The following is a 14,106-nucleotide window of genomic DNA, read 5'->3' on the forward strand; positions in this document are numbered from 1 at the left end:
CACCAGTAATTCTTTTTCTTTTTCTAGATTATTTTTTGGGCATGTTTCCGCCTTTATTTAACAGGACAGTAAACAGGAAAGATAGAGAGAGAGAATGGATGACGTGGTAAAGGGCCAGAGGGCGGATCCAAATCTGGGCCGACCATGGGAAAGAGTAAGCTATGGCACGTGCTCTACCTGCCCCCACCAGTCATTTTGTAAAAGAAAGTCTCGCCTTCTTTTTAAATGGTACATATGGTGCTCCTCAGGGCCAGAGGAGGTCAGCATACAAGGAACAGAGTGGCGTCTGGGTAGTGTAGCGGTAAAGTCCCTGCCTACCAATGCGAGGGGCACAGGTTCGCATCCTCGCGTTACCTCCGGCTTGGTCGGGCGTCCATACAGGCACAATTGGGTCGTGTCTGCGGGAGGGAAGCTGGTTTGAGGGTATTTGTCATGGTCGCTGCACTAGCGCCTCCTCTGGTCGGTCGGGGCGCCTGTTCAGAGGGAAGGGCTACATCCTACCGACGAGGCTCCAGCTGTCATGTGAAAAGAAGCGGCTGGCTACTGCTCATGTCTCGGAGGAAGCATGGTGCTAGTTTCGGCTCTCCCCAGATCGACAGAGGGTGGAGCAGCAACCGGGGCAGCAGGGGGAATAATTGGCAAAGTACAGTTGGGGAGAAAATGGTATAAAAAATAAAAACATACAAGGCACAGAGAAGGTCCGCACACTGTAGCTCCCATTATACAAGTTGATTGAACAAACCCGAAGTTCAGAAAATCTAAGGACAACAACATGACCTTCAAGTTCACAAAGGGGCAAATAACAGACGTGTGTGGATTGTAAAGCTCTGCCTGTGCTGTTTTCCAGGTCCAGAGGAATGCATGGTTTATGACCCTAATCCTCAAGGCCTAGTGGTGTTCTATAATTACTTCCTTGACTTACTTTCTGGAACGGTAAGATGCCGCAATGAACATATGAGACTTACACAACATATAGGCAGAAAAAATATTGATGTTATTCCTTTGTAAACCTACATTTGGATTATTCCCTATTTAATTAAACCCATTAGGCCTCATGTTTAATGTGTCTCTGAACTCTTAGGGCGCCTTAGGGCGGCTGTAGCTCAGGAGGTAGAGCGGCTCGTCTACTAATCGCTTTGGATAAAAGAGTTCGGTGGTTCGATTCCCGGCTCCTCCAGTCTGCATGTCGAAGTGTCCTTGGGCAAGATACTGAACCCCAAATTGCTCCCGTTGGTGTGCCAGCACCCTGCGTGGTAACCTGCCGCCATCGGTGTGTGAATGGGTGAATGTACCTACTGACTGTAAAGCGCTTTGGATAAAAGCGCTATATAAATGCAGGCCATTTACCATTTACCATCTTCCACGTACTCTTACTACAGTACATCCTCTCCTGACTCAAGTAAATACACACCACGTCCCATAGTACATTTGCACATCAGACATGCCCAGCCACTGTCCTCTCCCCTGTGTTCAGGGCTTCATGGAGTATTCCTACCTGTTTTATGGCTACAACAGCACAATGTTAGAAAGCAGATACTTCTACAACATCTCCCTGGCCTACCTCTTCACTGCAGTCTTCTACTTTGCCTTCTGTCTCTTCTGTATCATTATACGGTGAGTCCCAGAACAACACACAATGGTACGCGTGTTTGTTTTAAACTGACATTTCAAAACCACAACTGAACTTGGGGGTTTCAGCCAGCTCACTTGCATCTGTATTATCTTCCCCTGACTGGTTGCTCACACAAGCATGGGGACTGCAGCCCGCGTTGCCGTGGCAACAGGAGGCAGCACCGTGGGCAGCTACAGCAAGATAGTGTTCACCGGCTGGGACTACGGTTGCCTGGGAGACAAAGCTACTAAACTGAAGCAGAAAAACATCCGCTACCGGCTGCAGGTCAGAGGGCATTTGTCCCAGTCAGTTAGCAGGATGGAGGGCGACGGGGGGAAAAGATGGGTGACAGACATGTGGCAGTTCTACACTTTCCCTAGATAGTCCATGGGCCAGACCAGATATCGGTACCATATGGGTGGGCAAAACTTTACCTATACTAAATTGTTTATAGGGTCAATATAAGTAAATTAATATATGATAGCCTTTCCACAGGAGTAGCTTTTCATATTTATTGGACATTTTCTTATTTTCCCCTATTTAGTCCATGGGCCAAACACAAAAATTGCACATATCGGTACCACTCAAGTGAACAAATTCTAATCATGATTTTTGAACAGGTATATATCCATAGATGATATTTTAGTATGATAGCCTTTGCAGAATGGCAGCTTTGTCACAGTTATCAGCTCATGAAGTTAGCAAACCCCTACAATAAATTTGATTCTAGGTGCTGATCCATAACCTATTTTAGGCTCAGGACCTTTAACCATGTTCTATGAGAACATGTTTGACAACATTTGAAAGGGTAGCTTCTTAGCTTTCATTTGAGCTCAGTTGTGAGTCTGTCTCACAAATAAAGAGCTCACATGGGCTCTTTAAAGTGTCAGTGACATTCATTTTTCCACAGTTTTCGCCTAAATTATAGTCTTTATTTCAGCACTGTGGCATCTAGGAACATCAGAGACACAAACAACAAACACTGGAATACTCATATAGGACTATAAGGATTCAGAAAAGGTATAATGAACCCATACTATCCCATCGTGAGGGGTGAATTTTGCCCTTTGAATTTGGTAGAAGAATGCCTTCTCGAGGGAAATGGGCCAGAACCCAAAATGTAAGATATCGGTACCATCCGGGTGGAGAAATTCTACTTGTGATTTTTTTTAATTCCTATGACCATGGTAGCTTATTAGTGCTTAACCACCCCTCTTAAATTATGGACTTATGGGAATTATGGGAAATCATCTTTCTTTCATTATATCCTCTCCCTGGGGTGTCTGGACTACTAACTGTTAATATTACATGTCTAGATATAGGCATGCTATCCTATGATACTATACATACCATACCATACTATACTATACTAAATTGGCACATTTCCCAGTCAAAAAGAGGGTAAATTGGCACGCTTTTCAGTCAGAAATTGTTTTATTTGTGTTACGGTATATGTACAGCTACATTCAAAATGTTTCCAGTCTTTCAACACAATATTAGGACAATCTACCCTTCCTGAGACCATGTCATCCACGAGGGCAACACCATCATCGTCATTCACATCTGAGTCTGTCAGCTGTGCAGCAAGCTCTTCTTCACTGTGTTGGTTGGCACATGTTTGTAGTTTGCACAGGTTTGTGCATTTCAGACCGTTATTGAGACCTGTGCACTCTGGTGGTTTGCACGACCTCACACACTTGCAGGAGAGCAACTGCAAGACGGCACCTGGTGCTGGGGAACCGTGCATCCACTGGATTTCAAGCTGCCCCTCATCATCTGTGGTCCACCTATGGTCCTTAAAGTACAGTCCATTGTTGATATCATGGGAAACTCCTTTGTGAATCCACTCAGTCCAGATCGATATGAGTTTGTCAGCTTGTCAACTGCAACTGTTGCCCCGCCAGATGTAGCCAACCTGCATGATTCCAGCCACAACATCCAGCAGTGGAGGAAACTGCTCTACCGCGCTGCCAGCAAAGTCAGTCTGATCAAATTCTTGTTTGAGGAATGGAAAGGACCCAAACACAGATAGAAACTACAAGACAAGGCCTTATATGTTACCTGTGAAGTAGTCTGCTTCAAAATCAACAAGAACCAATGGGAGGAGGTAACACAGCTCAAATCCTCTCAGGAAGAAGCTGACACCTGCATGCTAATGCATGCTCTCCATGTAGCAGAGTCTGGCTTCAAGGCAATGATCATCATGGCAGACACAGATGTCCTGCTACTGACTCTGGGTTGGAGCAAGGACATCCCATGTCCAATGTACCAAAAATGTGGAACACTGACAGAACAAGACAATGTTCCAGGACATCACCAAACTATGCAAATCACGCGGCGATAGTATTGCTGGCGCCTTGACTGGCATGCACACGTTCACTGGCTGCAACACTGTCAGCGTATTTGCAGGACACGGAAAAGTGGGCACCCTGAACAGACAGGACATATCAAGAAGCCTTCCTTGAGCTCGGCCGTGCTTGGGATGTCTCTAATGAGCTCTTCAAGAAGCTGCTGGAAATCATGTGCCACATGTATTATGTAGGCTATATGTACCCTCTACACACATTACAGAGGTCAACCTCCTCCGATACCAACTTTTCTGCACCAGACGTGGGGAGGTCGAGTCCAGCCAGCTTCCACCATTTGAGGATTGGCTATTAATGCATTCCATTCATGCAAAAGATCAGACTGCAATCTCTAGACGGTCTCTTCAAACCCAGCCATCTGTACCAAGCCCCAAGGACCATGGGTGGACCACAGACGATGAGGGGCAGCTTGAAATCCAGTGGATGTGCGGTTCCCCAGCACCAGACCGTTTTGCAGTTGCTCACCTGCAAGTGTGTGAGGTCGTACAAAACACCAGAGTGCACAGGTCTCAATAATGGTCTGAAGTGTCTACAACTACAAAAATGTGCCAACCAGGGGCCGGTTGCACCAACTGGTCTTACACTGGTCTTAAGCTAAGTTGGTCGTAACTTTACGACCTAACAGCTACGCCGGTTGCACCAAGACGGCTTAAGCCTTATTTTCACTACGACCAGGCGTAACTCCTACGCCTGGTCAGGAGGAGGCGTAGAGCCTGCCTGTAACAGAGATCTCCGCGGAGACCTTTTTGACCGTCATCGTCGTAACACCGCCAGTTCGCCGTCTTTGAAAGCACGACGTTAGATTATAACTAACTAGTTGTGTGGCTTAGCCTTCCAAAATGTTGCCGTTAATTTTTTAGAATGTAATACATAGAATTGGGAACGTTACATTCAATTTCATTCAGACTGTCTTTCTGGCTCAATCGCCGCCATTTTTCCCCCAGAGCGAGGGAGGGTGAGAGGAGGGAGGGTGTTTTACAGTAGTGGCTGAGAGAGCGTAGTGGCACAGTGACGCTCCAAGCAGGTCGCGAGGCACATTTTTTGCAACATCATCCAATCAGGGTGCATTCCCTGGCAATTCACATGGACGCGCATTGCTACGACCAGCATAGTTAAGACCAGACATAAGCCGTGTTGGTGCAACAGGTGTAAATCCATGGTCTTAACTAAGACCGACGTAGGAGTCACGACCAGGCATAGTTAAGACCAGTTGGTGCAACCGGCCCCTGCACACTCAGATGTGAATGACGATGATGGTGTTGCCCTCGTGGGTGGCATGGTGTCTCAGGAAGGGTAGATTGTCCTAATATTGTCCTGAAAGACTGGAAACATTTTGAATGTGGCTGTTCATATAATGTAACACAAATAAAACTATTTTTGACTGAGAAACGTGTCAATTTACTCTGTTTTTGACTGAGAAATGTGCCACTTTAGTAAACAAGCATAGTATATCTAGTATAGTATAGTATGTACAATATCATAGGATAGTTTGCCTATATCTATGTAATATTAACAGTAGTCCAGACACACCCTAGGCAACGGATAATGAAAGAAAGATGATTTCCAGGGAGGGCACTTTCCTAGTTTTGAACGACAGCAGTCCATAATTTAAGAGGGGATAAGCACTAATAAGCTACCAGTCATCAAGGTCTATCATATAAAAACGTAATCTAGGGATGTACGGTATATGAATTAAAAAAAATCACAAGTAAAATTTGCCCACCTGGCTGGTACCGATTTGTTAAATTTAGGGCTCTGGCTCATTTCCCTTGAGAAGTCATTCTTCTACCTTAAGGGCCATATTCACCCCTCACGATGGGATAGTATGGGCACATGATACCTTTTCTGAATCCTTATAGTCCTGTGAGTATTCTAGTGTTTGTTGTTTGTATCTCTGATGTTCCTAGATGCCACAGTGCTGAAATAAAACTATAGTTTAGACGAAAATTGTGAAAAAACGAATGTCACTGACAGTTTGAGGAGCTCCTGTGACCTCTGTATTTGTCAGAGAGACACACAACTGAGCTTAAATGAAAGCTAGGAAGCTACCCTTTAAAATTCTATCAAATATATTCTCATCAAACATAAGTAAAGGTCCTAAAAAGAGCCTAGAATAGGATATGCAGCAGCACCTAGAATCCAAATTATTGTAGGGGCTGGCTAACTTCATGAGCTGATAACCGTGAGAAAGCTACCATTCTGGAAAGGTTATCATACTAAAATATCATCTATGGATATATACATGTTCAAAAATCATGATTAGAATTTGCCCACTTGAGTGGTACCGATATGTGAAATTTTGGTGTTTGGCCCATGGACTAAGAAGTGACATGTTGAGTTCAGTCCTTCTACTCCAATTCCCCTCTCTCCAGTGTTGGGAGGGTTACTTTTAAAACGTATTCCACTACAGATTACTGAATACATGCCCTCAAATTGTATTTATAATGTATTCCATTAGATTAGCTACTCAAGTTAAGGAACGTATTCTAAATACTTCGGATTACTTTTGGAATACTTAAGAATCGTCTTGCTGAGCCCATTTGTCTGAGTCACTGAATGTACGCAAATGCGAGGGCAATGCGTTTGCGACCGTAATCTGCTTTGTGATGTCAAAAACGCATTCCTGAGAGTGTCCTGGCTGTGCGTCTCCTCCGACATTGCCATTGTCTTGTGGCGTGTGGCATGCACGCATACATTGTTGCAAATCTTTTAAATCTGTTTATGGGAAATGCATGCGTCATATTAATTTTAGAGCAAATAAAACATTAAACAAAGTAATCCCTTAACTGTATTCAGAATACCGACCGCCAATTAAAACTGTAACTATAATGGAATACAGTTACTCATATTTTGTATTTTAAATACATACTCCCAAACCCTGCCTCTCTTTATCTGTCTCCCTCTCCCTGCCAGGTGGACCTGGAGGAGGAGATGATAAAAAAGGCAGCTTCTCTGACCTTGGGTCAAAGAATAGTTCTCTACTCGCTCCGCATTCTTCTTTCTGTGGTGGCGTTTGGGCTCATTATAGCGGCCTTCTATGGCATCTTCCAGGCCACCATCTTCAGCCAGGTGGGTGACGATGTAGAAGAATAGTGATGCCCATCTGTCCTCGGTCAAGTCCTGTGTCTTGTCTGCTTGATATTTTTGTCTGTGTCTGCCAAACAGAATCAGAGTGAGGAAGGGTTCCTGGGTTTGATTTTTGAGTATCTGCCTTCTATTGTCATCACCGCTGGAAACTTTGTGGTGCCTCTGCTGTGTGACCAGATTGCCTTGCTGGAGAGATACACCCCCAGCACCACCATCATAGTGGCACTGTTACGGTTAGTGTCAGTGTTTGTGTGTGTTTCTGTGAGTGTGTATTGACTTGACTTGTGAGTGCATTTAGTTCATTTGCAAGTTTAAGTTCTAAAAGAGAGAATTGTGGGGGGGATGGGGAATCTGAATTGCACTGCTGAGTTTTTTTTAATAACTGAAAGTGGGGAAATTGAACTAAATGGGAAAACTTAACTAAAGTGAGAAAAACGTAACTACAGTTAAACTAAGCTTAACTAAAAAACAGAAACTATATATATATATATATATATATAGTTTCTGTTTTTTTACAATTTTCAGAACATAGGGAACAAACAGGCTCAGACAAAAAACAGAAACATACATACATCATCAACATTCCAATGTTAGCACTAACCAGCCATGTCACGTGCTCGTGTGCTTGTAAGAGTTGTGTGTGGGATCCCACGGAAGGGGTCCATAAAAAGTCAGCCAGGCGAATCACTCATCACTCCTAACCTCTCCTAAGTAGGCAAGAAACGGGTCCCAAATGATTGAGAATTTCTTAAGCGAATCGGTCCTCAAGAACCGGAGTCTCTCCATACGTATAACCGAGACCATGTCCATCAGCCACAGCTGAAAACAAGGTGGAGAGGAGGACTTCCACTCCTTCAGAATTAGTCTCTTGGCGACAGTCATCCCCTGTGTCAGAGACTGTTGCACAGCCGTAGGGAGGAGCAGAGAGGATTCCGAGCAGCCAAAGATGGCGAGTTCTGCCTCAGGCTGAAGAGTTGTTTTATAAGCCTTAGAGTACCAATCAAATATTTTGGCCCAGAATCCAGATAGCGAAGGGCAAAAACAAAAAGCATGGGATAGTGTGTACCCTCCAACACCTGACACCTATCACATAGTGGCGAGACAGAGGGGTAGATCTTGTGCAACCTAGTAATGAAGACGGTGAGTGACTTTAAATTGGATCAGCTGGTGTCTAACAGAAACTATACTTAACAAATTAAAAGTAGAAAAAAAGACAACCTGCATAATTAACAGTAAATGATCAGTTGAAACTCAGGCAACCTCCAGCCCCATTGTTGGAAATGAAATGATAGAGGAAGTGAGACTGGTAGTGAATGGAAGTATGTGAGTGTTCAAATAAAGAGAGAGAAAGAAGGGTAAGAAAACATATCTGTTTAACTGAGGTCCAATGTAGGCTACTTTCAATGGTAGTGTGAATTGAACTATCCCACAGTCAAGATCGTCTGTGATTTATGGAGAAACTAAATAATCCCTAATCTGTGTTTAAACACCTAAACCTAAACCAAATCTTAGAATAAACTAGAACGCCCACACCGCGGATATATGCCTCCGCCAACAAGTGAGCAGTCGACATTCATGTCTGTCCAGACTTTGACGTTTGGGCCAAATGTGAAGAAATTCCGTTAAGGTGTTACTGAGATATGGTGTTACCAAGCTTGAAAATGGCGTTCGTGAGGTCACAGTGACCTTAACTTTGACCTTTGACCACCAAAATCTAATTCGTTCGTCCTTGAGTCCAAGTTGACATTTGAGGCAAATTTGATTAAATTCCGTCAAGGCGTTCCTCAGATATCGCGCTAACGAACATCGGACGTATGGACGGATGGACAACCCGAATCCATAATGGCCTCCGGCCTGGCTATCGCTGGCGGAGGCATAAAAATGGTTTGGTAATGTTTCCTCTCCAGGTCAGTCTTCCTGCGCCTAGTCAGTCTGGGTGTTCTCCTCTTCACCCTGTGGAGTCAGATCACCTGTGATGGCAGCAACGCTGAAAAATGTGAATCATGCCAGTACAACTATAAGGATTATCCGGTAACTACACTACTTGGCGGTCCATAAGTGGCCTCTTCTTTTCATTCTAGCAGGATGGAGGGTTTCATCAGCTCATAGCAGGAATAAATCGAGCTACAGAGAGAATGCTTGAAATGAAAAATGTAATGCAATTTTGCAGCTAGTAGATGACATAAGATGTGTGGGGTTTTTTTACACGCACAAAGAGTTCCATTTGTAACTAGTTTAGTTTTGGGTCTAAGCATTGTAGAGACAAACATTAAGCTCTAAGGTGTGGAGCTGTATCAGACTCTGAAGGCCACAGGCAGAGTTCAACCAGTACTGAACTACAGGTGTTACTGTAAGTCAATACTCAGGCAAAGGTAAAATGTCAAATGTGTTCTCAGATTAAGATAATTTATGACACAGAGTAGCCTATAAATACAGTATGTGTGTATAATAAGTCAAAAGCCGTAAGTCACTAAACTTTAACTGAATAAGACTTTAACCGGCATATGACCAACTGTGTCGGTCTTAATGCAGTGCTGGGAGACACGTGTGGGACAGGAGATGTACAAGCTAGCGCTGTTTGACCTCCTCATCACCATCGCTGTGCTTGTCCTGGTGGAGTTCCCACGCAGGTACAAAATCTTTTATAAAAAAATAACTATGTATACCATTTGATTAATTGGTCATTACTGAATATGCAAATAAAACAGGTGGTTTTTACCAGGCCAGGACTGTTCTGGGGTTTCTGTTATTTTGTGTAGAATTGGTATGGAGTATGTTTATATGTGAATATTGTACATACCGTAGTCAGTACTGGCTTGTCTTTCCTAAAATATATAAAGTAGTATTGTCAGTATTATTGTTGTATTATTGTCACTTCCTGTTGTCCTTCCGCTCTGTAGAATATAGTTTGTTTCTTCAATTTTTAACTAGTATATCCTTTGCCTCCAGCACCTTTCAAATTTTAAAAAGTGTGTTATCTAACACAATTACTGGCAAAAGCAAAAAAAATTGCTGGTCAGTCTAATGCTATAAGAGAGAGAGAGAGAGAGAGAGAGAGAGAGAGAGAGATTAACTTTATTGTCACTTCATGGTACAAGTATCACGAGCGAAATTCTGCTTGGTTCGCTCTCAGAGTCGGAGAGCAAAACCAGGTCGCCATTGAACAGCGCCAGCAATTTGGATTGGACAAAGCATATAAATAACTCAGAATTCACATTATTACTAGTTAGAAAAAGTAATAAAGGCACACTTCAATATTATACAATACAGATACATTTGTTGTAAATGTACAGGGTTACCAGCAAAGACAACCCACACCACGACACCAGGGAGGCTGCCATTACAGCGCCGGTTTGGTTCATCGTGGAAGGGAAGGGGGGGTGGGGGGGGGGGTGTTGCAAAGCGGGGGGAAGTTGCTGGAGGCGGGGGGTGGGGTTTAGGGGAGGGGGGCGGGAGGGGGGGGGTTAGGGGGAGTGCGTGCGTGACCGTGTGTAGGCCTGTGAGTCCTTAGAGTCCATGGGTGTTTGTGTGTGTGTGTAGTCTGAGCCTCCTTCGGCTGAACACAGCGTTGCTGTGGAGATGGCCTCGTCAATTCAGACCAGAGTTCAGGCGTCAGATGTCGGGGCGGGGGGGTGACGTTGGAGACGCAGATTGCACTCAGGGCTTCAGGAGAGTTTTGCTGCTAGTGTGCTTAGCAGGTGGCCAGATTAAATCAGTTTGTTTTGGTTTTCCCCGGTGGGTGTAGGATCAACAACATTCCTCACACGAGTCAGTCCTGATCCTCGGTTTTAAAACACTTCGGCGCAGCGGCAGTGATATCTCCAAGAAGTAATCCATTTTTACGATTCAGATCAGAAATCGCAATAGTCCAAGTACTCACTGCCCCGCTCATCTCGTTTATCGTGACGTGCAGCCTTGGGTCAATGACTGCTGTCTTCCCGTATCCCGCGGCGGTCCCGTCTGGGCAGAGGGGGGGTTCACCGGACCCCACAATGATTTTGTCGAATTCGTTGAGAGACCAGCCATATAATCCATATTTGTAGTTTCGAAGAGACAAATGCAAGATTGGCTCCAGGTAGCAGAAGCAGAGGGATGAGGGGGAGAGGGAAAGGGAGGGAGGACTGGAGAGAGAGGAAATGCGACCGCCTCCGTTGAAAGCTTGTCCAAGACAAGTTATAACTATAACTTATAGTTATAACTAGTTATTACATCAATATTACTTATATATTAGTTAACTTATTTCCGATCATTACTGTGTAAATAGGGTTAGGGTTAGCCTGTATGTAGCCTTGGCCTGTAGTTGCCCAGTTTCTTATTGTTTATTCACCATTGAACAAATGAGGCAGTACTAAATCAGTTGGAAATTGGGTACAGAAACATATTTATACAGAGATACACTGGAACATGTTGACACTGAGACGTTCAGACCTGTGATCCAGCTGTGTGTGTGTGTGTGTGTGTGTGTGTGTGTGTGTGTGTGTGTGTGTGTGTGTGTGTGTGTGTGTGTGTGTGTGTGCATGCATGTGCATGTGTGCGGCAGGATGGTGGTGGACAACTGGTCCAGTAAGCTGGCTCAGTGGCTCGGTCGCCAGGAGTTCCTCGTTCCCCCCAACGTGCTCGGTCTGGTGTACGGTCAGACCGTGGTTTGGACTGGGGCTCTGTTTTGCCCTCTGCTGCCGGTCATCAACACCATCAAATTTGTCATTATCTTCTACTGCAAGAAGGTAGAATAAGACATCTCTCACACTGCACACAATGATCAGTGGCCTTGTGGTGGAGTGTCCGCCCTGAGACTGGGAGGTCGTGAGTTCAATCCCCGGCATACTCCCCGTCATACCAAAGACTATAAAAATGGGACCCATTGCCTCCCTGCTTGGCACTCAGCATTAAAGGGTTGGAATTAGGGGGTTAGATCACCATATGATTCCCGAGCGCGGCGCACGCCGCTGCTCACCGCTCCCCCAGGGGATGGGTCAAATGCGGAGAACAAATTTCACACATTGTGTGACAATCAGTGGGACTTTACCTTTACTTTACCTTTATGCTCAGACAAAAATATACTCATAACTTCATCCAAACAGTTCCGACATCACATGGCACCCATTCCATTCTAGATTGTTTTCCCCCCCTCTTTTTTGCCCTAACCCTGTTCCTCATCATCATCTTCTTTCGTCTCCAGATCACGCTGTTCAATAACTGTCGTCCAGCACTAAAGACATTTCGCTCCACCACCTCCAACTTCTTCTTCCTGGCCGTGCTTCTGTTCGGCTGGGGCCTGTCCTTGGTTGTCATGATCTATGGTGTCGCTGAGTGAGTGTTGATTGCCACCTCCTCACCTGTAACAGTCACAGATGTGCTTTGTGGTATAGTATTTGAAAAAGCTAATCATTTGGGTGAAATAGTAATGATGGTAGTTGGTTTATCTCAAATTGTTGCTGGTTCTGCAGCTCAATATGTAGAGAGCATCGCACCAAAATTGGTAGAGGTTTAATTCTCACTGAGGTTATGTTATGTTGTTATGCTATGCTATGTTATGTTATGGTTTTGAAGTCTACTTACCTCATCCCACCAGGATCCGTCCCTCTATGAGCTGTGGACCGTTTCGTTCCTTCTCTACCATGTGGGAAATAGTTCCAACCTCTTTCTACAACCTCTCTCAATCTACACAGGACTTCCTCTTCTTTCTCGGCTCCCAGGCATTCTCCATTCCTCTGTTTGTTTTAGCTTGGTGAGTGACTGACTGCTTTCTGTACAATCATATTCTGTTATGTATAGAGGTCAGTGGTATAGAATACAGCCTATATTGCACCTGCATATTACTGTACATGGTCCTTTATGATATATAATCACAGCTCCTCTCTCTCCCACAGTGTGGTGATGTGTTATTTCATAGCCTTGGCATCTGTCTATGGTAAAAGTGTTGATCTGCTAAGAGCTCAGCTTAAACTAATAAGTTGTAGGCATTTAATTCTATGACGTACTAAGTACTGAGGTACATGCAGTTTTACTAATAGTTTTACTTTGGCTGACAGGAGGGGCCTGACAAGCAGTTCTTGGTCAAACAGATTGAGGAGCTCAGTCGCCAACTTCAGGTTCCAGCTTCAGAACATTAAAAATGCACCATTGAGTTTCTCCCAACTCCATTTTTACCTTAAACAACAACAAAAAAGACTGAGGCATCTGAAAGGACTGTATACACTTTATTTACAATTATATAAGTTTCATATATTTAATGAATGTTCTTGTTGGGTCTCTGGTTCACATCTGCTAAGCTTAAACCAAGATGGATTTTTTTCTTCTTCTATCAATTACATACTGTATATGTAAAAGGGAAATAAAGACCTTGATCATTGTTAATCGACCTGTATGCTATATGTGTGTATATATCTTTGTGAATGAGCTAACCTTTTTTTTTATTTTTAAACCTTGTATCCACGTTTACATAACGGTACTTTTTACATAGGTAATACAAATGAAATGAAAGGCTCTCTTGCATCCTCTAGTGTCAAGCTAGTGTCGTTGCAACACAGTCTAATGTTTACTTCCGGGGTGGGTGGTCTTCCTGTGGGCGATATTTTTTCCCCATGATGGCGACGGCATGACCCGCCCCTCTCTGCCTCTGATTGGCCTAGCGTCAAATGTTCATCCAATCACATTCGCTTGGCTATCCTGCATCTCTTTCTACAGTCTGTGGGACAGACAGCAGTTTCGCTTGCTGGCATGAAACACGCCACTGTATTACAGTGGACTTTAAATCAGCTCATTGTAACACGAGCAACATGTATATTTGAATTGAAATATTAATCAGAAGAAACAAGGTGATGAAATTTAGAATGACAAGAAAAAATACACATTCATGATCTGTGCAATAGGCTAAGTAGGCCTAAATAACTCAATTACTATACGAGTTGTAATTGTAACGTTCAATAGCCTACCGTGTTAAAGTTGTGTGAACTGTCGCCGTTGTTCAATTTGACACCGCACTGGTGGGGCTAGAGTGAGCACTCAAGGCTCGCTCCATCATAGGGTTCGCTGTTTGTT

The 14,106-nt window shown here is 44.0% G+C and overlaps 1 protein-coding gene across 1 annotated transcript; it reads left to right on the forward strand.

Moving 5' to 3' along the window:
- Positions 1-234: 234 nt before the first annotated feature.
- LOC310780495 (voltage-gated chloride channel TMC4-like) lies at positions 235-13,178 on the forward strand (the record flags this gene model as incomplete). The annotated part of the gene is made up of 13 exons (XM_083641070.1): positions 235-259; positions 848-933; positions 1,475-1,614; positions 1,750-1,897; positions 6,892-7,047; positions 7,144-7,298; positions 8,973-9,096; positions 9,598-9,695; positions 11,606-11,789; positions 12,245-12,375; positions 12,638-12,793; positions 12,936-13,014; positions 13,098-13,178. 13 exons carry the CDS (start codon positions 235-237, stop codon positions 13,176-13,178), a joined length of 1,563 nt encoding a protein of 520 aa, XP_083497196.1.
- Between the last annotated feature and the right edge of the window lie 928 nt (positions 13,179-14,106).

The sequence above is a fragment of the Poromitra crassiceps genome (genome assembly GCF_964638095.1).
Source record: "Poromitra crassiceps genome assembly, chromosome: 8".
NCBI lineage: Eukaryota > Metazoa > Chordata > Actinopteri > Beryciformes > Melamphaidae > Poromitra > Poromitra crassiceps.